The 27,695-nt window shown below is 33.2% G+C and overlaps 1 protein-coding gene across 1 annotated transcript in view; it reads right to left on the reverse strand.

Annotated features, from left to right (window-relative positions):
• Window positions 1–17,012, reverse strand: part of LOC128233446 (hemicentin-1-like) — a 57,134-nt gene extending 40,122 nt beyond the window's left edge. Inside the window, exon 1 of the mRNA XM_052947124.1 lies at window positions 16,903–17,012. Coding sequence (XP_052803084.1) covers window positions 16,903–16,981 — 79 coding nt within the window. The 5' untranslated portion in view covers window positions 16,982–17,012. The remainder of the gene's footprint in view (window positions 1–16,902) is intronic.
• Window positions 17,013–27,695: the final 10,683 nt, after the last annotated feature.

Raw genomic sequence — 27,695 nt, forward strand, 5'->3', positions numbered from 1 at the left:
ACATCTGCATCTTAAGCAGTATTGACATAACTATCGTATATTTCTGATACAAGTTCATTTATCTTGCTTAATAAAGTAAACTTGTATAGTATTACGGTCTCGAAACCGACCGAATCAGATTCAAGCTATATATGTATGTGTATATAAGAGTGCTACTATGAGGGGGCTCATATAATTCGTTAATGTGATCCACCCAATATGTTTTGTTTCACAAATCATACTAAGCGTGTAAATTCCAGGCACATGAGTGTAACCAGAGTGTTATTAAACTAATTGCAATCGTGAAATGGCTCATGTTTTGAAGTGTCGTTTCATTTACGATTGCATTTTAGAATTGAACACCTATGCAGCATTAATATACATTTTGGATACATCTATCACCAAAAGTTGTCGACAATATCAGCATTATTTAACACATTGAAACCACGATATAAGCATTCTATATTCCAAAGAATATCTCACAACAGTGGCCCAAAATCGGGAACAATAAGTTAATAAACATTTTTACAGACAGGCTTAACTTAAATGAGAGACGGCATCATGCCAAGCTGTAGGAACACTGTCGACCTAGGTTTAAGTCTTCCCCGCTAGTGTTTGCCGTTTTCCGAGGGTTGCCGAGAGGCAAAATAGAGACTGCGGAGCACGACGTGTATGTGTAATTTTACGCTAGGCGTACATACAAGAATTACAGTCAGGTTTAAAATTCGTTTGCGAATGTTCACCTTCTAAACCCGTAAAATGTCTACATACCTTGATGAAATAGAGCACAAAGAGAACGGGCAAGTACCGTTCAAGAAATGTTTCGCAATCTCTCAAGTATTTATTTTTTGATTCCGAACAATACTGAGGACTGCTAATTTCAATTAGATTACAGAAAGTAAACAAAAAGGATGACATCATAATTTACATTTGACATGTGGTACTTGTTGATAAATGGTTTATCAGGTTTGTTGGTCACAATGGTGTTATCTAAGTTACTTACAAATACAATATTTGGAATTAAGGACAAGAAAACTGAAAAATGACCCTCGACCTCAACGCCAATATGGCCATTTATATAGTAGTCATTTTTCGATTTCACGTTTCAAGACCATCTTATCAAGTGTACCGTGTATATTCAGTTGAATCCTTTTATTTTCTAAATATGACAATGACCTTGACCTTTTATCTAAATATCAAAAGAGTATTTCTTCTCACCATGACAAATATGCGTACATAGTTTGAAGACTCCTCCGTTATTTTCTCAAATTACTAATCTAAAACCATTTATCTGGTTAAATTCCACTACCTCGACTGTTGTATAATTTACCGCTTAATCCTTGCTCAGCGCCAATAAAAACATTAGGTCTGTACGAGAAGTGATTAATTGGAAACCATTTCTCTACAAAAGGTTATGATGACCCTGACCTTTGACTTGTTGATCCGAAAAAAACGGAAGGGTTCGTCTATTGACCATGATGATTGTGATAAGCAAGTTTACACACTTTAAAGCAAGAATTAAGTCACATGTGTTACGATAGTTTTTAAGTAACGGTCACCAAGACCTTCATGTTTAATATACTGACATTTAAATCAAAAGGGGTTATCCACTTACCATTACCAGTATGCATACCAATGTCAAAATCCCATCACATGTCAAATTGTCAACATCAGATTGTTTGTTGTTTCAAAGAAAACCTTTAGTCATTTTCAATTTATTAATTGCATATCCTTAGTGCTACAAGCATCTTATACTTAATTTCTGGCTGTAACATATATTTCAAGATATTAACATTGAACTCAATGTCGTTTTGTTCAAATGTCTGGCTCCATTCCTGAATTGATTGAATATTCCGTGCAATCGTTTTTATTTTACAATCATTTATGATTGAAAAACTTAATCAGTTAAATGCACGCGTTTGTTAGAAAAAAATAAATATCGGCCGATTGTTATTATATTTGGTACAAGTAGTCATCAAGTAATTAACTTTGCGTATTAAATCCTATAACGATAATCTTATGTGTTGACTCACAGCGTCAATTCACATTGATAAAGTCAGGCCGTTATGCGTCTTACACATTATTTGTTCTTTCGAAACAATATAATTTAAAGACAATTATACACATACACGTTCCGAAACAGTATATTTTAAAAAAAATCACTTAAGCTGCTTTTATACAAACTATAATTATGCGCTAGTACACTTAATTCGTATCTCGCTTACCCTGCATTCCAGCGAATGCTCACAACAACATAATACCCAGCAGATAAACAAAGAATAATAATGTTACGTACAATTATGTTTCGCTAGCATTATTCGATTCGAGGGAGTTTGCTGTGTACCACTCTGTAAGTCTAAAAGTTATTCATTTTACCAGTATTACTAATTTAAGACGAGAGCAAAGATAGAATTAACCATATGACCATATCACAATAGAAACTTGGATCGATTGTGTTTAAATTAAGTTAGTACTTATTTATCCTTTTACGGTTGTCAATAAATATTCTAACATTAATAAAAAAAATCCAAAGTGAATATTTTATCGGAGTATTGCGTATACAAATATTTTGTTTAGTTGAACTGTTAATTTTGACGAATACGTTATAATTATTATGACTTCCAAGTTTCTATAAAGGCATTACTGCCAGAAACGGACACCTTAACAAAAGCCGTACATTATTTTTTTTAAGTATATATAAGTTACATAAATTCTTAATTATTTAGGAATAAACAAAAAAAACAAGTGTCTCTATTTCTTCTTAGATGACATCTTTGAAGTGTTTTAAGATTCATATAACAAACCAATCCGTTGTCAAAAGATCATAGTGTACCGTTGTATTTATCTTGTACCATGTACTTAATTGAATATCATGTAGCATGTAATTGTTTACAAATCATGTGCGTTGATTGTTAGGTAATAGTTCAATACTCCATATTGTAGGCAGAAAACGATGGAAACCAAATTAAATAAACTTGACAAAATTGAATCAGACACGAGAACTATTTCTGCCAAGATGTCTCAAGTTGAAGCTATGGTGATTTCTTTAGAATCCAAGGTGAATGCCACGGACTACAAATTAAATGAAATTGAAGCAAGCCGAAGTTTGATAGTCAGACTTGCGATGATTTAAAGACCAAGTTTAACAAGGTCGAAAAACTTTTAGTTGACCAAAAAGAGAAGAATGCAAGTTTGTCCGAGGGAATAAATTCTTTTAAGAATATAAATTCTCAGTTAAATGAAGATATTGTTGATCTGGAATCACGCTCAATGAGAGACAATCTTTTATTTTTCAACATCACCGACGAAATCTCAGCTGATCTGCGAAAGACGGAAAATTGATCAAATTATAACTTTTTGTGAAAAAGAGCTCAAAATTGATAACGCAAGAACTAATTTTAAACTTGATGGGCTCATAGAATTAGCAGATACGAACAGGGTAACACACGCCCAATTGTTGTTAAATTCAACTTTTACGTTGACAAACTAACAGTAAAGGAAGAGGCCCGTACTAATCTTCGTGGTTCTCCGTTCAGTGTAAGCGACCAGTTCCCGAAGGCCATCCAGGACCGACGGAGAAAGCTAATCCCATACCTTGTACATGCCAGGAAACAGGGCAAGGATGCGTCATTGGCATATGACGCCCTTTATAAAGACATAGTTCGCTACACTCACGACCGCCCCCCTCCAGGTCCCGTCCCGGAGCTACCCCCCCCCCCCCCCAACCCCGCAACCACCGGAATCAGGCGCGCCTGGCCACCGGAGCGAGTGACAGACCCTAGGATCTCGACGAGAAGCAGCTCTTTAGTCTTTCGTGGAACGTACAGGGACTCACAGCGAAATTAAATGACAGTGATTTTATAAATTTGATAACCAAATATGACATATTATTTTTTTCTGAAACGTGGAACTCTAGAACTACTAATGTAGACATAGACCATTTTCATTGTTGTTCTTGCCCGCGCCCAAAATGTAATAAAAAAGCTAAACGTAATAGTGGAGGTGTAATAATTTACAATAAACAAAATATTTTGGTTATATAAAACTCATTTCTATTAAAACTAATGGATTAGTTTGGATTAAGTTAGACAAAACATTCTTCGGAACAGATAATGATATTTATATCTGTAGCTGCTACATTCCACCTGACGATTCTAATGTCTATAAAAACATTAATTCACAATTATTTGAATTTGACTTTTTTGAATTATTGTCTATTGATATAAGGCATTATAGCCAACTTGGAGATATACTTATAACGGGAGATTTGAACTCCAGGGTAGGCCAGAGGTCAGATATTGTACAAAATATTAATCTGGACCGATTTGTTGACATGCCATTAAATTATATACCTGCTGATAAGTTACCAAAAAAGATCGTCGTTTGATAATAAATCTAACAGTTTCGGAAATAAACTATTAACGGTCTGCAAAGAAAACAGTATTTTTATTGTAAATGGTCGCAAAGAAGTGGGAAAATTTACTTGCTATAATCTGATCAGGAGTAGATTAGCCGCTAGTGTTATTGATTATGTTATTGTCAATTATGATATGTTTCAGTTGATTGATCATTTGGAAGTGCATGAACTAAATGAATTTTCGGACCACTGTCCATTACATTTTACAATAAATCTAAACAATATGAAAAATTGCAGTGAAAATGTTTCATGTGATAAAATTATGTGGGATGTTTCTAAAAAGGAACATTTTTTATCAAAACTAAATGATAATAGGCCTCATTTTGATAATATTGTTGAAAATTTATTAAACGATTGTGTGGATTAAAACACTTGTATCGATGATTTTTCAACCTTGATATATGATATATCATTTGCTGTACATGGTAAAACCATTCGTATTACAGTTAACAAAAATAGTTCACCACACAGAAAACAGCCGCTTTGGTTTGATAACACGTGTAAGCAACGTAAAAAGGATTTTTACAATTGTAAAAGGCTGTATACTGAAAATCCTACACCTGATAACAGATTATTATTTTTGAATGCTAGGACTTTGTATTGTAAAGCCAAGCGTAGAGCTAAACAAAAGTATTCATATATTGAAAAATGTACATTAGCTACACTTAGCAAGACAAATGCTAGATCCTTTTGGAAATATATTAATAAGTATAAAGGTAAAAAAATACAAATTCTAATGACATAAGTATTGATGAATTTGTTCAGCATTTCAAAAATATGTCAAATACACCCCATCCCAGCAATTTCGATTTTAACGATTATCCTGATTCTGTGAATTCTATTGAAACCAATGAATTGGATTGCGACTTCACTGTTGATGAGATATGTAAAATTATTTCAAGTCTGAAACGTAATAAGAGCTGTGACACATCTAATGTTGTTGCTGATTTTTTCATAGATTTCAAAGAATTTATTTCTCCATATTTGCCCAAATTATTTAATTACATATTTCAGAAGGGTGACTATCCAGAAGCGTGGAGTAAAGGGGCTATTGTCCCAATTTTTAAAAAAGGTGATCGTTCTGATCCGGCAAATTATTGAGGAATAACTTTAGTTAATATTACTGCTAAGATATTCTCATTGGTTCTTAGAAATAGAATTGATAAATGTTGTGAGAACAATAATGTATATAATGAATCACAGTTCGGATTTAGAAATAGTCATAGTACTTCTGATTGTGTTTTTATCTTACATGCATTAATTCATAATACTATTCTAAGCAAACATAAACTATATTGTGCATTTGTTGAGTACGAAAAAGCTTTCGCTACTGTTATCCATGATGCATTGTGGGTAAAATAAGTAGAATCGGGAGTTAGCTCCAAGATGATAAATATGATAAAATCTATATATAGAAGTGTTAAGGCTTGTATTAAGGATGCTAGTAATATGTCCTACTCCGATATGTTTGATATATCACTTGGTGCTAACAAGGGGAGCCATTATCACCCCTTTTATTTATTTTGTTCATTAATGATGTTAAAGGGTCTGTTGACTTTCACAATTTAACTGAGTCAGACATTGATATACTGTCTATTTTTATGCTGTTGTTTGCGGATGATATCGCATTATTTACCACTGATCCTGTAAGTTTACAGCATCAGCTAAATTCTCTGTACATGTATTCATGTAAATGGGGTTTAAAAATCAACATTAAAAAAAACTAAAATATATGTGTTTGAAAGCAGGAAAAGCCGGTGTAATTTTAGATGGACAATTATGACAACATTGTTGTGGATAACTTTTGTTACTTAGGTATTAACTTTTTTATACTGGGAATATGAATAATGCTGTAAAAATGCCGAATGAACAGGCTTTAAAGGCAACAACCATCTACTATCTGTCTTTAGTAGATAAACACTAGATATTAAAACTAAAATATCGTTGTTTGATGCTCTAATTGTACCAATTATTTGATATGGATCGGAGATTTGCGGAGCATATGATCATAGAGAGCTAGATAAACTCCATTTAAAGTTCTGCAAACATATTCTTGGTGTTAAACAACAGACATCTGATGCCGCCGTTTTAGGCGAGCTAGGACGGTTTCCATTGTCAGTTATATGTAAAGAAAGATCATTAAAATATTAGATAAAAATTAATATGAATCCGAATTCATTAATGCACCATGTGTTAACAAAACAATCCAATATTTATCATTATGATAACATACGTCCTGCTAGTAAAAAATATGGCACTCAGCTATGTCTGATTTGTTAAACAGAATGGGTTATGGTAACTTGTTAGTTGATTTTAATACAGATTACAATTATTTTCCTTTGTTAACCCAAAGATTACGGGATCAATATGTTCAAACGTGGTATGATAACTTAACATCCCAACCAAAAATGGAATACTATTGTAGATTTAAAAAAAATAAAAATATTTGAAGAATATTTAACGTGTGTCAAAAATGATTCACACTGAAAAGAATTATCAAGATTTAGACTGTCATCTCATTCACTGGAAATAGAGACTGGTCGATATACGAATATTAACAGAGAAAACAGAAAATGTAAACTCTGTTCACATGACACTGTGGAGTCTGAATACCATTTTCTACTTTGTTGTACAGCCTATTCAGATCTTAGAAAAACATATCATATTAAATTTAATTGGCCAAATATGGCTAAATTTAAATATTTGATGTCAGTAAAGAGGGATTTATTTTTACAAAACTTAGCTAAGTTTATATTTAGTGCTATGAAATTAAGACAAGAAAAGCTAGAAGTTTAGCTGCTTCTATTGTTTATTTTTCGTATATATTATTAGGATATTGCTTTTGTGAATATATATGTAATGTAATTACATAATTGCTTTATAAATCAATATACTTTTGTGTCTTGGTCATAATTAGATAGTTTGTAAATGGCCAAAGGCAAACATGCCGATTCGCCAATAAACTCTTGAAACTCTTGATTGAAACAGTAATTATTCGACATACTTTGTCAATTTACAGACACGCCAACTATCTAAAGCGGTTTATATTCCAGATGGTATGAAATCAAATACCATTATAAAAATCAATTATCAAACATTTTGGAAATTGAACTGTACAGGCTAAAATCGGAACATAAATCGATATAAAACGAAACAGTTGCCAATATTGAGAAATGCGTTTCCTATGAAATCAGTCAGAATAAGGACATGACATATATAAGTATAAGCAGGACGCAAAAGTCCGATATCAAAACTGTGAAAAACTTATTAAATCTAATTAAATCAATAAAATTATGCGATATTTGGAAATTATTGAATAAAGATAAAAAATAAAAAAAAATCACGTGGAGGCATTAAAATTACATCGAAAAAAGCAGAATAGATTTTTGGCTTATTGAAAATAATTTTGTACCACAAATATATGCCACAGATATTAGGTCTGCAATTTAACAACCGACCGACCATATGGCTATTTCGCTAAAGATTAAAATACCAAATAAACGTGGCCGCGGATACTGGAAATTTAATAATTTCCTCCTTAAAGATTGCGACTACAACACTATTATGTGCAATATTCTTAATGCAGTGTCTCAACAAAATATTTAATCTGAAAAAAAATGAACTCAAAATGGAAATATTTTTTTTTAACTATTGAATATTCAAAACAAATTTCAAGAAATCAACATAACCACCTTAGTAAACTAGAAGTAGAACTTAAAAGCTTATACGAATCAAATGATCAAAACCTCTACATCGATGTATCCCCACGTATCACCTTACTTGAGAGAGAAATAAATAGTACATATATACATAAAGCCACAGACGCCCAAATCCGTTCAAAACTAGGTTTCATTGAAAAGGGGGAAACTAATTCTAAATATTTCTTAAACCTTGAAAAAATCGCACCAAAGTAAGAAAGTCATCAATTCATTAATGATAGACGGAGCTAGACTACATCAAACTCAATACATATATAAAGCTTTTATAAAGGTTTGTATACATCAGGGTTTAAAGACGAAAAACATTACAAAAAGGTATGTAAATGAAGTAGACTTAGAATTTACTTTAGGCAAATTATTGGAACGCTTGTTGTCTCGGCGTTAAATCATACCTATACAAAAGGTGAACTATCCTTTACAAAACGTTGTTTCTTTCATATATAAAAAGGAAATCCTGAAAATCTGGAATAATTCGCGACCTTTAATTTTGTTAAATATTGATTATTAGATTGCAGCAAAAATCTTAGCAAAACATCTACTATCTGTATTACCTATTATAATTAGTGAAGATCAACAAGGATTCTTAAAACATAGAAATATAGGTTTCAACATCAGGCAAATAGACAATATAATTAATTACAAGTATTTATACGATATAGATGGTGCAATTCTATTTTTAGATTTTAAAACGGCATTTGACACAGTTGAGTGGCATTTCCTGTTCGATATTTTGAATAAAAACTACGAAGGTATAAACATACAAGGAAAACATCTTAAACTTACTCAACTTGCGGACAACACGACTGTTTCTTTAAAGAACCATAATGAAATACCAATTGTTCTTGATATAATTGATGAATTGAGAAAATATTCAGGACTAAAATTAAATAAAGCAAAAACAAAAGGTCTTTGGTTTGGCAAATGCAAACGAAACGAAGGAAATTGTAGTTATAATATATAAAGTTCATATCGAGTTATGTTAAATCACTTGGTGTATAGTTTAGAAATGATAAAAAAGGTAGTAACTTAGGCTGGAATGAAAAATTAGAAAATTTTAAACAATTGATAAATAATTGGAATAAACGAAAATTCACCTTCTTGGCAAAATAACGGTCATAAAATCTTTACTTTTTCCAAAATGTGTGTATCTAGCTCAAAACATTTTAACACCTGATTTAATAATAGAGATTGTTAATTCGTTGATCTTTGATTTTCTTTGGAGTGGTTAAAGAGACAAAATTAAACGCACAACAATTATTGGAAACAAACTTGAAGGAGGTTTAGATATGCCCGATTTTGGATAGTATTCTAAAACAAACAGACTAAAATGGATAAACTATCTAACTAACACAGTAAATGCAAACTGGAAAGTCATACCATCATTAATATTCGATCAATTTGGGGAAAAGTTTCTTATATTCTTTATGAGTGTAGACAGTATTTAATCCCTGCCGAACATAAACAAAATAACTTGTTTTATAAACTGTTGCTTTTATTATGGATCTAGTTTAAACAACTGCCAATTAATCAAACTAGAAGGCCCAACACTTACTTAAATATTAGAAAAGATATAATATGGGGTAATAAATTCATAAAATTTAAAAATAAAAGTCATTTATTTAAGAATTGGATCGTTTCAAACATACTTTATATAAACGACACTATATCAAATTCGGACAACCTCGACACAAATACTATTCTTGATATTCTAAAGTATAATCAAAATTGTATAGCAGTAGTAAATATATTAACACAAGCAATACCTAACACTTAGAAAGGAACCTTAAGAACAAATATTATCTACAAGCACTATGGTTAGAACCAAACTTTTAATTAAATGTCAAGACAAGTCTCATTAAAACATGGCGAATAAACAGATATATCAGATATATATTAAACAATTCTATGAAAAGCCATATGTTCATGGTTATTGTGAAAGACGATTACAAGAGCATACTTGCTGGAACTCTTGGTTGTACATAGTTCATAAATGCATCGTGGACAATAAATTCAAACAGTTTTAAAAAATCTTATTGCATAATATTATAGCAAAACATTTAAATTTAATTATCTGGAAAGTAAAAGAATGTGCTTTATGCATATAGGACAATGAAGTAGAAAATAATATTATGAGTTCTTCTTTGTTACATGTAAGGCATTTTCAACTTTTTTTAGTGCTATTTAGACAGTCTTTAAATGATGTGGAATACAGAAACATATTAAGAATATTTAGCACATTGTGCTGGGGTATAAAATTACTCAAAAAGAATTTACATGTAACATTGTAAACATTGTTTTAAGTCAGGTTTCTTATTGTATTGACAAGACTTACTATCACTGCGGAAAATGGTTTAACATACGGGAATGTACTGAAACCCGTACATCCAACGTGTACGGTTAGTGTACGGGATTTTGAATATACGGGTGTGTTCGGACCCGTATATTCATAAAACTCGCATATCTTGAGTATACGGGATTTGATATACGGGCGTGTACTAACCCGTACATCCGTGTTATTATAATAAAATGAATTCTGTAATTAATTTAGGTCTTTGGGTGTTTAATTTGATATCATATATGATATGGACGACATTTATACCATAGACTTAAAAAAACACTGTTACGTAAACTGGAAGATGTCATTAAAAATCACCTTTGTAGAAAATTTAATCCTTTAATGGGGTTCGACAACTTTTGATGAAATTAAAAAGAGGTATGAATGATAACAAATAAATAAATTGGACAATACTGAGTTGATTGACTAACGACTAGTACTTAATAATATACTATTTTGATGGATATACGGCACCGTACAACTCCGTATATCTTAAGTGTACGGGTATGTATGCTCTTCCATACACTTTGAGAGGGATTATACCATTCTCGTACACGATGAATATACGGGCGTGTACAATTCCCGTATAATATGGATGTACGGAAATAAATCAGTTCCCGTACACGCTGAGTGTACGGAAAAGTAACAATTCCCGTACACTATGGATATACGGAAATCTTCTCTTTCCCGTACACCAATGTTATAAAAAATGTCTTAAATTTTGTAATCATGTAAGGTAATTTGGTGGTTTATTTAACAGCATATATGATATGAACAACATTTAAATCATTGATTTGTATACATTTTCCGTGTTACGTAGAGAAACAGCAATATGTTAGTAAGGGTCACGTTTGTTGGAAATGTAATGCTTTTGAGATTTAACAGCCTTTGATGAAATAAAAGCGACATGTTTATGATAAAAGTATAATAATATTCGACAATGCGGGTTGATTTACGGCTAGTACTAAGACTATTTTGATGAAATTACGGCACCCTACATCTACGTATATCTTGAGCGGACGAACATGTATGTTCTCCGTATATGTTGAGTGTACGGGAAGTTATTCTCTTCCGTACATTTTGAGAGTACGGGATTATACCATTCCCGTACACGATTAATATACGGGCGTGTACATTTCCCGTATATTATGGATGTACGGAATTATAAGTTCCCGTACACCCACGTTATAAAACAGTTTTGAATTTTGTAATCAAGTAATATTAAATGTTGTTTCATTTGACAGCTTATATGATATGAACAACATTTATACCATTGCTTTGTATATTTTTTTTCCGTGTAACGCAGAGAAACAGGAATGTGAAAGTAAGAGTCATGTTTTGTAGAAATTGTAAATGTTTTTTGGTGGTTTATTTGTGTGAAAGAAGAACGAAACCGAGTACTATTATGCACCATTTTTATATTGATTTAATATCTCTTTAAACTCATTTTTATAAATAAAGGCATTTCCTTGCGCTTTCTTACTGAATTTATCAAATATATTGCTATATATTAATCACCTTAATGATGTACCATTTACCACATTGTTTGTTGATGTTAGGTGTACTCTTTATATGTGTTATGACAAAATAAACGGATTGTTACTGATTGACAATTTCAAAAAGAAAAAAAAAGAAAAAAAAGACATGAAATCAATCAGAGTACAAATGAAATAAATCCCAAATCAGTCTTATTATACCTTAAAATGTTGCCAGTATCGGCGTCAGATATCAATGATAATAAGAAACTGTTTTGAAGGGTGCATAGTTATTACACTGTCATAAATTTGGTACGGCTAAACTTGTTTTGAATATTTCATGTAAATATTTGTTATGAAAATACATGTTTTCAGTTTTTATACTAAACAGCAACAGGTGTAAGTTAGGCTTATTTGCAAACATCTTTCTTATTATTTGCAGCAAGACTTTCAAAAGTGGCACAGGGAAATGTTGCATGTTGTATTGATTTAGTAAAATGTAAGAAAAAGGGTTGAGAAGTATGATGCATTCAATATATATTTCACCCGTTCGGCCAGTTTTGCACTTTTTTTAGGAGGGGAGGGTGGGGGGGAGGGTTTTGTATATGAACAAAACTTTGCGGAAATGATCTTTTTGGACATTTTATAAAACAATTAATCTTGCAGCATTGAGTTAGTTTTGTTTGTACGTTTTAAGTAGTAAATGTAAATTATTAAACATCAATACAATTTAAGTAATTTAACAAAACTTTGATATTATTATTATTAAGACATTTCTGCAATCGGAGAATTTTGTTTCGCTTTTTGGGAAAACTTCTCTATTGATCAATTTCTATAGATACTTGCAACCAATTTGAATGAATATGATCATGTATATATAATTTATAAAATATGACAGTAGTATATCAGTGGTATTCAAGTGCATACCGATGGACACGATCGAAAAGAAACCTGATTTCTCATTTTGTTTCACCTTTGGACTTGCATGCAATCTAAACAAGTGATACTGTATAAACATCGTATTAACTTTGGTCAATTACGTCAGATTCACGAATATTAATATATTTGCCTGATGTATACCGATCCATAGAGGCACTTAATGATTCGTATATTAAAAAAATGATTATGCTTAAACATTCAGTACCTTTATTCCACTCTCTGACTGAAGTTAATCAAATATTTTAGAGAACATCCTCTTATTGTCTTAAGTATATTAAATACGGTTGACTTTGAGATAAACTTCACTTTTTTATATTACTCCCAATTCAATGAAGTTAGTGTGTCTTTCAAGTTAAGCGGTAATGGGTACTTATAAATATATTTTCGTTAGAAATGGTATATCATTTTCATACCCTTTTAAAATCTACCTATAAACTAAATACATATACACGTGTGTTATTTATGATTTTGCTGCTATAAGCTGTTATATCTTATTAGATTTTTTCGTACACAAACAAAGCTTAGGCATTCTACCTTATATAGTAGAATAATACCTCGCAGTATTAAAAATGTTTCAGTTTCTTAGATCCGATATTCATGGAACGAAAGCTAACGTATAACTTCAGTAGTAACTGTCAGAGGTGAAACTCTTTGATTAAATAATAACAAATACCAAAATCAGATTTACACAAGTTTGACAATGTTGTTGGACACATATTTGCTAAGGGATGTCACTGCGTAACAAACGGATCCAATACAAACAACTTCTAAACCCGGTTTAACAGTCAAACCAAGTTGGACATCATACGACCATAACGAAGATGAATAGTGTACCTTAGCCGTAGGGACCACATTTTAGCCCGTGCAAATTATTCGCTTACACTGTAAAGTCCTTGTTGAACAATTTCATTTCAACTGTTTCCTTCATACAAATGCTATTTTGTGTTCAAATGAAACTTCGAAATAGTAAAGGAAGAGCTTCAGAAGAATATTTCGTGATGTTTCAATTGGTGAAGTTTCCATTGGTTAAGCTAAACCCCGGCAATGTTCATACTATTTTAATCAAATTTGACCAGCACAACGTTCGAAAACCGACTAGAACATCATCACTATTTGACTTATCTCGCTACAATCAGTATTTGGTCAATTAAACGTGTTATTGGCTCATTCTCAGCATCCACAAATGGGTCAGTTCGACTGCAAATAACATGGGCACGATTCCAGCAAATTCCGTCAATTGATTGTAACATCCACGAGGGACACGGCGTAAAATTAAATGAGTTTATGGTGGCCTTTTAACACGAGGACAGTGGCGGAAAAGCATGCGCTGAGTCCCTCCATAACACTACAAGGCTTTTTGATTCTACACGTTGATGCAAAATGAATAACAAGAGTCGCTCCCGTTAAAAGAGCGAGGCAAGACTACAATGGTCGATGCCATTGGGAAACCATTTGCATTTGTCTCCACTACCTATTAACAAGCGTGATATTAACAGTGACGCTTGTCATTTCAAGATCATTATACCTTCTATATGGTGCAGCAGATCGAATCTGCAGTTTGTCGTACTAATTAGGTTTAACAAAAACTCACTTCTATCCAAACCATTCCAGGTTGCAGCAATTTACTTATATAACAAGACAATACAATACCCACCACGGCCTTGCATGCTTCTTTAAAAAAGGAATGTATTTGGTGCCAGCTAAATCAATCGTCCCAAACACATTCCTTAGAACCGTTCAGGATACGCATTTGTTCGCTGATATTACATTCCTGGGCTTTTTACTGATCTATAGATTGGCTTAGCTTGAAAGCTTGCTAGAGTCCATTGAAACTGAACAGTATTAAGTGATATTGGGAGGTTTCCACGTATATACCCAAGAACTAAACTGTGTATTCCTCCTTCAAGTTTTAGCAACCAAAGACATCTCGTAAACTTTGATCCTGTAAAGAATGTATACTCCTGCCAAGCGTCATTCAGAATCAATAATTATCAGTACCAACTACTTATTTGATCATAAGTATGCGATTAGAAAGTTACAAAAGTCACAACAAATACAAGAAGAAAAAATACCATAGTCATGGTGATTTTTTAAAACATGTTTTTAAAAATAGATATCGATCAATGACTGTAACGTTTTGCTTGTCTTAACTTGATATTATCAATTTTGATAGTTCACTTCTGTCAGGAGTGTTTTTGTTACTCATCGACTTATATAACTACATTTTAAATAAACTATGCTTAAATTTGTTGAGGTGTTGGTCATAACCTCATATCTGCCCAAATACTTTTAATGCGAAATTACTAATTGAATGCCATTGGGCGAGTATACATGTTTTCAATATCATATTGCAAACTATATAATTAAATGTTCGAACAATAGAACAATAGACATTATACACGAAACTAATGCACAAAATCAAACAGAATCCGATAAATCTATTTTGATTTTAAAAACAATAGACCTACAACCGTTTATTGGCATCACAACCTATGCATGTTCAACGCAGCAAAATATAGCAATTATTGCATAAAGGCTAAACTCCCGTTGACATATATATTCGGAATGTTTACATTTAACATAGCACATAGTCAATTATATAAATGTGAAACTTCATAAATTATTCACGTAAGAACGTCAGAACATATTCACCGTTTTGCCCCATCTTGAATTTATTGGTACTTAAACGGAAGTAGCGTTATGGCCTTTATGAAATCTTACACTGTCAAGACTGTAATTTATGTTTTCTACTTGTTTGTTAACGCTACTATTATTTATGTCCAAAATACTTAACCTGAGTATACTGTCCGGTTTGCTATACATTTCATAATGCCATAAACCGTAATGTGTACATATCTATTCCTTGGAGGCTTCACATATGGTAAAAAATATTCCTAATTTTCTGCTAAAATATTCACATCTTACTTACTTTAAATAGTTTTTTATTTAGTAAACAAGAAAACATATTCTGAAAGCAGATATAAAAACAAGCTATAAATTAAAGTATGTTACGGTTTTACGCCAAAACAAACGTGTTCGCTAGGGGGTGCTGTTAAAAAAAAACATGACTATTGTACAAGAATAGAATAAATTACCGTTTAGTCATTGAGCATTGTTTGTACCAAATGACGTGAAAATCGGCCAATAAACATGTTTATCAAACAAATGATTCCATCTTCCTATAGACCATAACCGAGGCTGTTGTTTTGAAAGGAACTCTTGACTTACATATTCTTATTCCAATTTACTAATTACTTCAAATTCCTCATTAAGCTATTCTGGTGTTATCCTATGTCAACATTCAATAGTAATTCATAAGCGTTTATAAGAGCAATTTGTCAAAATGAGTTTAAACAATTATATTATTATTATTTTGTAAAATAGCCTTTAATAAAAAAATCCATACTCACAATAGTTTAATTCCAAACCAAACATGTCAGTTTAGTAATCATTATTGCTTAAGAAATTTACAATGTTTGTTATTGATTCCATACGTTGAAGAAAAATGCAAAAGAACAAATACTACTGGTGAATATATCTTTTACGTACAAATATATATAAGCATTTTTAATCCAGCTGCCGCCTGAGGGCAAATATTTCAGTTGGATGTCATAATTAATTAACTAAAAAGGCAAATGCGTCCAATAAATAATTCCCCACCAGTGAGATATATCATTCCTGAATGTATTGAACTAACTTACAAATCTTAATTGTTTGAGTCAATGTTGTCCTTTAAATATACAACACGATACTGATATAAGACGTCAAACAGTTCCATATCAATTGTCCAGAGATCTATGATACGATCGATGCATTTTGCAGACAATACGTCGAATCCGTGACATACACAAAGCAAATCTAACAGATCATGCATTTCCCAAGCAACCAATGAATATTACGTTACCAAATAAGCTATATTTAGGTGGCAGTTGTTTTAATCATTAAATTAGACTTGATCTAAACAAGTACACACTACAGATTAACATACGTTGTGTTTTGAAATAAAACGGGAATATACGTAATTAATAATGTACTCACCTATGAATATCCTGCAAACTATAACTATCACAAAGGTAATTCTTAAGTGTAAACTTGACATAACTGCATTATTATACATTATGCATGGTACATACGTGTACTTCAGCAGTTTGTTCAATAATCAGGAAGTTTAAAACTAACCTAGATAATATAACGCATACTACAGCAGATAGACTTCCTGATCGTATACATTAACTTGTGAAATCCTATGTAAACATGTTATAATAGGGTTACTGAATCGTAATAAATATCTCAATATCAAGGAATAAATGATTGATGTTGTTATCCATCTTCATTTTTAATATGCCGTTTGGTAAATGCAGATAAATGTTAATCCTAACACCGTTGTAAGATAACCTTGATGGAATGCTAGTAATTTAGATATATCGGAAACCATCAGGTATGTTGTGTTAATTTCGATTTGAATTCATGAAGGCGCTAGAACGAAGAATATCCGAAATCATAAAATATTAAAACATATCTCTTACTTTTTCAATTCTTCAAATCGAACATTTGATACATGAGTGCATTATGTTCAAAATATACTTAAGATATCAGTGTTGATCAGTGTGTGCTAGTGAATCGATTTCCCCTCGATTTGATTGTCATTCCATGGCGCTAACACAAACAGTCATTTTATATAAGTTCATTTCTTTTCAATGTTTATGTAGTTTGTGTTTGTTGCATTGCGACGTTCTATGCATCTAGTGGACAGTTACTCAGGGGTTGGTCCTTGTACATGTAATATGTCGATGGTTAAATACAAATCTTCTTATCTGTATTAACACAGATAATGGCAATAGATTTACTCCGTAATGTTATTAATCTGTAGGTACAAATACTGTGTTAACCGTTATGACCTTATGACATCTAAATTATTTAATATGGACAAAGGACATATGGATTAGCTAAATTTTGAGATCACCACACCAATCTTGGCTGAATGTGTTTGTACCTACATGCAAATTAGCGGAAAAAACTTTCTCACTGAATTTCGGATAACCCCTTTTACAAGGTAATGTATATGAAATGGCGATCTTAATTTTTTTATCAGAAACACCGTGTAAAGAACAAAATATTAAATAATATCGCACAAGGACACGGGCACCTTTTTACCGGTTAAACAAAAGATCGCTAACAATTATAACCACGCGTATCATAGAACTATCGGAATGAGACCCGCCGATGTCATGGACACAAATCAGGACGAAGTGAGATTAGCCACATATTTTGCGCAAAACTCTAAACGTGGAAAGGCGGACATTAAACTCAAACCATTTAAATTTAAAATTGGCGACTATGTCCGTATCAGTCATCTGAAACCCGTGTGTACTCGAGCGTACTATCAAACATAACCTGTTGAAGTGTTTAAAGTACACAAACGCTATCACAGAGGTACACTACCGATATACAGACTACGAAATATACAAGACGAGGACATTAAAAGAAGCTTTTATCAAAGTGAACTCCAATAAATAAGCATTGATCCTGATCAAAAGTGGACTGTGGAGAAATTGTTTAAAATCCGTGGTCAAGGACGTAATAAACAATATTTTGTGAAATGGAAATATCATCCGCGTAAATCTAACAGCTGGATAAATGCTAATGAATTTTAATATCAATAAAGTATTGTTTATTATGTATTATATGTTTGATGTGTAAATAAATGTGTATTTTGTTCTTCTTTACTTATCAGAAGTTTGATTTATATTTGATTTGATTTGATTTATTAATCTATACCGGACTTTATTAAGACCGAAGCGATACAGAATTGTATAAAATTTTACCTGTTTTTTCCATCGATTTGTAATTCGATCCTTGTTTATCTGATAAAGTCTATGTTCGTGCGGTTTATTAGCTACGATCTTTGTGCGTCGATGTCAGCAGCTGGACTGGATAGGTAAACCTACGAAATATTTGTTTTAATACGGATTGCACAACGGCATGAAATAATTAAACCGGCTCGGACCGGTATTCGAACCTGACTGATGGAGGGTTTAAATAAAATGGTGGGTTATTAGAAAATATTAGTTTTAGCAACAACTGCAATAGTTAAACTAGCTCGGACCGATATTCAAACCGACCGGACCATTCCTTAAGTGAGTAGGGTTTATATAAATGGCGGGCTATTGGAAAGTACGTCGTCACCGGATTAATAGCGTCACGCACGAGCGGGCCTGAAAATTTACTCAAAAATTTGGTCTGGATGAGCGGCCCTGATTACTTACCCTAACCCAAATTTGAAATCGAGATTCAAAATTTAATCCTAATTTATCTCTTACCCAAAATATAAACCTCCAAATACTCAATTTCGCGTGCCATTTAGCAAGCATCTTTCAAGGCGCATTTCAGACATTTGTCACTGGTGTTTATAGCTGCGTTTTCTAGTGTTTGAATTTATCTTGAGTTTGATTTTTGCCAGTATTTATATTTTTTATCGATAATTTACCCTCTCAGGTACAATAAATGGCTCTAGTCATTTCTGAAGATACACCTTTAGATTTCTTTCGTCGTTTTTTAAAACAAAACATTTTCTGTACAATTATCACTTTTACTATTTTCCAAAATCAGAAATTGATACCAATTCGTTGGAGGAGTTTCAAAAATTGCCTGTCTCCTGGCCCTCAATGGACAGAAGCTATTTAGAACAGAAGGCCGGATAAACCGGTATATATTAATGCCCATTACCCATATGACCGTAACAGAGGATGCATAGTTCCAAAAGTTCAAAACGTCTGAAAACCAATGATATAAGATTGCTGACACAAAATCAGATCGTAAATTTCATTTTCAAACAGTAGAAGCAGATAGTTTTATTCTGTGTTGCTTGCAGATTATGATTTTCCAATAAGCTTCAGCTAGCTGCGGCTTTTCGCCCATGGCAGTAGTCATGCAATCTGAATCCAGGAGATGCAGCTCTGAATCCACTATTTCAGAAGAATGAAGATGTTAGTCAACACTGTAGAACTTGTTTGTGTGTAAATGATTCAAAAGAGTGAGATTTTTAGCAAATCAGTTATAAATAAGCAACTTATAGACAATGGTAAAGTGCTGTACTCTTAAATGTATGCCAAATCTAGCCTTCAAAACAGATACTAAAAGTAAAAAATAAAATGAAATTGAGCAAAATAATGATATCTCTGCATTTCTACATCATGTAGCCACCTCACACATGAACAAACTAGCAGTTGTCATGTACCTTTCAGTTTTGGTGTGTGTTTTTTTGCCATTGTTGCGCCATTTGTCCCGGAAGCAATTAGTTTGTCATATATTGGAGTTTAGACTGTCTATAAACACATGGTCACTAATTGTTTTTATGTTAAACTGAACAGTTCTGTTACCTATGTATATAAGTGGACCAGAAAAACATACATTGGACAAGTTGAAGCATTTTAGTTTTGCTCTTTTTTATATAAAACATTAAGCCGATTAAGTGGAAAAGTCTTATTTTGCTTAGAAAAAATCTTTAAAGTGTGTGCAATTTTTGTGGTTCTGTTTTATAGATACCATTGAAAGCTACAATGTAAACTACTTGATCAGATTATTCCAATGAATGAGGAAATAATAGCTCTTAAAAGGATTGCGGCTTACCATTTGATGGAAATGGCTATTTCTGCTTTTTATGAAAATACCACAGGTGCTAATACTCATTCTTTAAGTGTTTAATATATCATTGCCAAACTTTCAGTATGTGTTGCATATAGCCTGAACTTGAACTATAGGAGATTTGAAGTCTGTTTTGCAAAAAATATTATATGCAAAATCTGTGTCAATGAGAACACAATGACCCCTGTGTATTACTTCAGTTTGGTGTTAAACTGTTTCAGATCGGGATCCATCACTTCAGTACCGTATTCACCAGAAACTCAGGATACAAGATTGGCATCTGGGAATGATCACTTCAGTACCGTATTCACAAGTAACATTTTATCCAGGATACCAGATTGGCATCAGGGATTGATCACTTCAGTACCATATTCACAAATAACGTTTTATCCAGGATACCATAGTGGCATCAGGGAATGATCACTTAAGTACCATACTCACCAATAAAGTTTTACTCAGATTACCAGATTGGCATCAGGGATTGATCACTTCAGTACCGTATTCACCAGTAACGTTTTATCCAGGATACCAGAGTGGCATATGGGACCGATCACCTCAGTACCCTATACCAGGGTTGCATATTGGATCTGGGATCGATGACTTCCGTACCGTAATCATCAAAAACATTTAAACTAAGAGATAAGAATTGCATATGCATCTCAAAGTGTTCTCAAAAGAGTATCATAAACTGTAATAAACACCTTTTTTATTTTAATTTATAAGTGAAATTGGTTAACTTTTATGAAAATACTTTATTTTCTTTATTTCCGTTACATTACAAATCTTTCTGATCTTATTATAAATTATTGAATTTGTTTTAAACATCTTGCAGCAATGTTGTTTGTCAGTATTGTAGAATTACCATTTCATGTTTTGTACCATATGGTGGCATATCTTCTTTAACTGATAAACCAGGTCCTGATTCCATTAAATTTTTAATTTTCATAGATATATGTTCAATATATATATTAGCACAAAAAAACAACAATTGAATGTTAATTTTTGAGTCGTATAACATAATGTAAAAGCGCTGTATATAATGCTGAAACTAACAGTGTTAGCCCAGGCAAGGATTCAGCCCTGGTCGTATTTTTCTTTATTTGTTAACAAATGCAGGGCTGATGTGTCCATTAACTTGCAGAGTATTCCCTTATTACTACATCAATATATCATGGTTTATTACAGTCATCTGGTCAGTAGGCCGCTAATCCCTTGTCCGGAGGGGGGAATTAACTATGTCTAGATTACTGTGACATTGTTAATATTAAAACTAAGCCTAGTAAGTTTTGAACAATTAAGTGTATATGCACACAACAGTTTATCTTGCATTGCTACCGGCGTCTCAAAGGATATAGTATTAACTGAATGAGCTAATGAATGAGCTAATATAATCATAATTATAGTACATTCTTGTTCTGATTATGTTGTGAACTGTTAAACTGCTATATAGTGAATATATTACAATTTTACAAGCATATATATAGATTTATAAATATCTCCAATAATACAAAATGCTGCACTTGATAATTCTTGTATAACACTTGTTCACTTTTTAATAAGGCAATTTCTAATACAATTCGGACAGTACCATGATGGCTCTGGGTCAAGCTCTGGGCCCGGTGTAAAATTAACACATTTCCAGTTGAACCAGAGTCTACAGTTGCACACCGTGCATTCACAACTTGTGCTTGCTTGTTTATCACTCGCTTCAATCTCTTCCGAATGTATTCCACATTTTCCATTTGAATAGCTGTCTGTTTTTGCACTCATTTCACTTTGGACTTTCTTCCTTGACTGATTGGCAGAAATGTCATTGGCACTGATCACATAATCATGGTAAAATTGACTAACTTTATTGATTAACGCCAGCCAGTTTTTCCCAGTATTTGGGGATGAATGTACCCGGGACTACCTCCACATTGTTACCATCATACACAACCATGTCACACTGATAAATACCTGTCACACCCATCTGAGCCTGAATTTGGTCAAAGTTTGAATTTCCAGTCTCTTTTAGTGTAAGGCAGCCATCTTAATCTTCTCTGAGGTTGTCTGAGTTTTTTTTTTATTCTGGTGGTAACCACTAATGTGTATAGAAACTTTATTTCCACCAGTCGATTTCCAGGGCAGAAACAGGAGAAAATTATGTCTGGAGGAGCATCAAGGTATTCACGCACAGTAGAAATAACAAGTTCATAGTTCTTTATTTTACAGTCTTTGCGGTTTGTCTCGATCACCCGCAGGTAATTTGCCATGCATTTGACTCTTGTTTTTGGTCATAACGTGATGCTGTATTTCGCTTGAAAGTTGAACCACTCACTACAGTTGACGCAAGTGCTTGATTCGGACCTTTCTTTTCAACAACCCTGGCATTGCTTGCTACACGATGAAAATTTGATGATGTTAAAATTCCTTGCCTATACTTGTACCAAAGAAGAGAGACCTTTTGCTTTTTAGTCAGTTTTTCAATTAAAAGTGTTTCCGACAGTCTGGGGCATCTCCCTATTACCTCTAGCTACAAGATCCTCAATGTCAAACAAAAGGCCACCAATGTGCATACAGTGTTCCCCAAGTCTACCAACACATGTGTATGGTCCCCTAATCTGTTTTTACAAATGTCACTAAGGACAACATATAACACATACTGTGTGCCACTCGTGTCCCTTGAAGGATTCGCAAGGCACGTCAATGCATAGTGATCCTCCATGTCATTTACCATGTATCCATTACCAAATATAAGGTTCCTATGCCCAAGTGTTCATCAGTTATTGGCCTAAATCTTTGACCCACTGACCTCAAATTCGCAGGGGCTCATCTGCTTGTCATGATTAACTTGCCTTACCAAGTTTGAGGTTCCTGTGCCATGGCATGTTTCATTCAGTTATTGATCGGAAAAGGAATTTCACCTCAAGGACATCACGAATTTGACCTCTGACCCACTGACAAAAATGCAATATACAAATTGAATGTAGTTAATCTACTAGTCAAGTATTCTAGGTATTCATGAGCGGACAGGAACAGTGGGTATCACCTGTAAGACTAAGTGTGGCATTGTCCTTAAATGTACGAATATGGTGTAAAAGTGTGCTCAGCTCTTTGCTCTAGACCGATGTGAAGATCATTTGTAACACATTATTAACCAGGTTTTCATATAGTGAAACCTGGTTATTAGAATGACGAACGTCGTTGTTCGGGCGGGCGGCCGGGCGGCATCAAACTCACCTATAAAACTGAATAATTTAAGTAAGGGTTGACATATCTTCACCAAACTTGGTCTATAGGAAGAGTTTATGAATACCATTCTTGGGATTGCGTTTGGGGTCCCTATGGTCAAGGTCAAGGTCACTGTTACTTAAAATAGAAAACGGTTAAAACTGAATGACTTTAGTTAGAGTTCACATATCTTGACCAAACTTGGTCTATAGAAAGAGTTTATGGATACCTTTCATGGGATTGCCTTTGGGGTTCCTAGGGTCACGGTCAATGTCAATGTTACTTAAATAGAAAAACGGTTGCTTATGAAAAACTTTAGTAAGTGTTGACATATCATGACCAAACTTTGTCTTAAGGAAGAGTTTATAGATACCTTTAAAGGGATTGCGTTTGGGGTCTCAGGGTCAAGGTCACTGTTACAAAAAAACCGTTGAAACTGAATATCTTTTTTTAGGGATGACATATCTTGACCAAACTTGGTATAAAGGAAAAGTTCGTGGATACCTTTCATGGGATTGCATTTGGGGTCAAGGTCAAGTCACTGTTATTAAAAAAAACGGCTGAAACTGAATAACTTTAGTTAGGATTGACATATCTTGACTAAACTTGGTATAACGGAAGAGTTTATAGATACCTTTCATGGGATTGTGTTTGGGGTCCCTAAGGTCAAGTTTAGGTCACTGTTACTAAAAATAGAGAAAACAGATGAAACTGAATAGCTTAAGTATTGGTCAACATATCTTGACTAAACTTGGTATAAAGGAAGAGTTTAGGGAGACCTTTTATTTAATAGCGTTTGGGGTCCCTAGGGTCAAGGTCACTGTAACTAAAAATAGAAGAATGGGTGGAATGGAATAACTTTAGTCAGGGTTAACATATCTTGACCATACTTGGTATATAGGAAGAATTTATGGAGACCTTTCATGGGATAGCGTTTGGGGTCCCTAGGGTCAATTTCACTGTTTTTAAATTAGAAAAATGGTTGAAACTGAACAACTTTAGTCAGGGTTCACAAATCTTGACCAAACTTGGTCTATATGAAGAGTTTATGGAAACCTTTCATGGGATTGCGTTTGGGGTCCTAAGGGTCAAGGTCAATGTCACTATTACTAAAAAAAGAAAAAAACAGACACAGGCTTCTGTCAATCATTAAAAGCCTGGTTTCGTCGCATTGCGGCGTTACTTGTTTTGATAAAGTTGATTTTTTGAGGAGTTTTGAAACTGACAATCGACTTGTCATTCACCCCTAGATGAAGTGTAACATTGACATTGATGGTAACTGGTCGGAAAATGAACTCTAAATGTAATATCTATGTGGTATTTTGAAATCCTTCGTGCGTTTTACGAGATGCCACAAGTCGACACGAACTGTAGACGGACCAAAATAAGGTGGTAACCTTTTGGATAGTATAATTGCAATATTTCCGATGTGGTATAAATGCAACCAGATTTACGGAATGGTTCCAGTATTTTCGTGGTCTTTTATTTCTTGGAGACTCTCATGTTGTTGATCCTTATTGTATATTGGAAATGCTCACGCATATGCCGAAGAAACGGCGAGCTCGCTTAATGACCTGTTTACATTACATGAGATTAAACTGTCTCTATCAAAACTGATAAATGGTAAAAGTTGTAGACTTGATGGTATTCCGGCAGAATTTTATAAATACACACTTGCTGATATTGCACCAGTTCTTTTTTGCTTTTGATTAATAAAATACTAGAAACAGGTAATTTTCTCGTTTCGTGGGGCAGCAGTATTATTACGCCAATACATAAGTCTGGTCCTTGCAATATACCTGGAAATTATAGAGGCATTTCTTTAACGAACACGTTAAGTTTTCTCCGTTGTAATTAATAAACAATTGTATGACTGGGCCGAAAAAATCAGACTAGTTTTTCGTGGGGATATTGAGCTGTTGATAATGTTTTTTGTCTGCAAACGATGACTCAAAAATACCTTTCCAAGAAAGGTGCCCGTTTATATTGTTTGTATGTCTATTTCCGTAAGGCCTTTGATAACGTTAATCATGTTAAGTTGTTTTCATCCTAAGAAAGAAAAGGTGTGTTTGTAAAATTCTGAAATCAATGTATTCCTGTCTAACCTCTTGTGTCAAGTCTCAAATTGTGTCACGGAGTCCATTGCCTGTTATATTGGTACTAGACAAGGGGATAAGTCAAGTTCAATGATATTCGCTCTATTTATAGACGAGTTATCGTCTGTTTTAAGGCTAAATTGTGCTTAAGGCATTATTATAACTAATGATATTCCAGACATTATATGTTTAATGTTTGCCGATGATGTTGCCAATTGAGCTGAAACTGCAATTAAGTTACAACAACAGGTAAACGCAGTTGATCAATTTTGTTTTAATACTGGATTGGTAATAAATCTTGATAAAACTGAAATCATTGTATTCCGTAATGGTTATATCGTGGACAGTCAATTAAAACAACTTCTGTATACAAGTATATATGTTGTTAACTCCACAGGTGTCTTTTGATTTTTGGCTCTATGATTAAGCCAATACTATGTTATGGCTGCGAGTATGGGGATTTGAATATAGCCAAACCATTGAAATAATTCCAAATAAATTGTGTAGACAATTTTTACATGTAAGTAAAACAACCAATCAAGGATTAAAATTCGACATGTTGCATTTCATTGGGGTATGGTATGCAATGGGGCTGTTCAACATGGGCGGAGTCCGAAGAACTCGACCAACATTTTGAACTGCGCCATTGTATACCATACCCCAATGAAATGCAACATGTCGAATTTTAATACTTATATTTACATTTATTTACATCTACATTTCTGCTAAAATAAATTGATTATTCAAGAGCATTTTCTTTTTTTTTCTTTCTCTCGTCGTTCTCAACGGTGGGTAAATTAGAACAGCTATCGTAACCTAATTTTATACGACAATGAATGCACATATAAAATAGTTCCTTTTTTATATGTTTATTTTCTATCTTTTCAAGGTCAAAAATATTATAAATACGTATTATTGCATAAAATGTGTGTTTTCATTCCTTATCGTGGTCTATTAAAATGCAAAATCCCGGGCGTTATCGGTAGAAAACGTGCATTATTCAGTAAATTCACGTGCAGTTAATGTCCGGTCTTTTGTTTTACATATGCACTTTCTGGGCCCGCATCATAAAAATGAAGGCTGAGTGACCTGGTTTCTGACCGAAAGTTGGTCAACGATGCAAACTTTTGCACAAAAACATATTTTAGAATATATAATGTAGCTGCATACAAATACCAAAACATGATATTAACCACATATAACTTACATATTTCCTGCTGAATTGTCTTTTCCTGGCAAGCTGACGTGTTTACCAAATAGTTTTTTTTTGCAGTTGTTTTGACTATTAAAAGCACTAAATTAGGTCTAAAACGAATAACTCCTCCGAGTTGTAGTTATTTTTGTCGATTTTATTTAGAACATACGACTTATATGGACATGATTACATTACGTCGTATGCAATGAACAAAGAAATTCCAATATTTTTTCTCTGATGCTGAAGATGCTGTACATTTTATCAAGAACATTTTTAAAATATTTTCAGGCTTAAATCAGTTATCTAAACAAACAATGGTTAAAGTAGGACTGAACAGGTAATTAATTGATTACCCAATAGGTATTGTGTGCAATTAATCCCAGTAATCCAGTCAATTTTCGAAAAAAAACAACACTTTCAAAACGAATGAACACTGCAAAAAATGGCGTCGAAACAAAATGCAGCTGCCTAGTTGTGTTGCGGCCCGAATCCAGCTTAATGTAAAACTTTTTCAATGGCATCACTCATGACGACATACAAGCACCCGTTATAGAGGTTATTTTGAACTAACTGTTTTTTTGCATTTTCTTGACATTTAACAGCCTTTTTAAACACAAACGTTTCTTCAATTGTTCCATCCATCATGAAATTATCTACATTAAAATCAATCAAATTATCGTTGC

This window comes from Mya arenaria, chromosome 5, assembly GCF_026914265.1.
Source record: "Mya arenaria isolate MELC-2E11 chromosome 5, ASM2691426v1".
NCBI classification, from domain to species: domain Eukaryota; kingdom Metazoa; phylum Mollusca; class Bivalvia; order Myida; family Myidae; genus Mya; species Mya arenaria.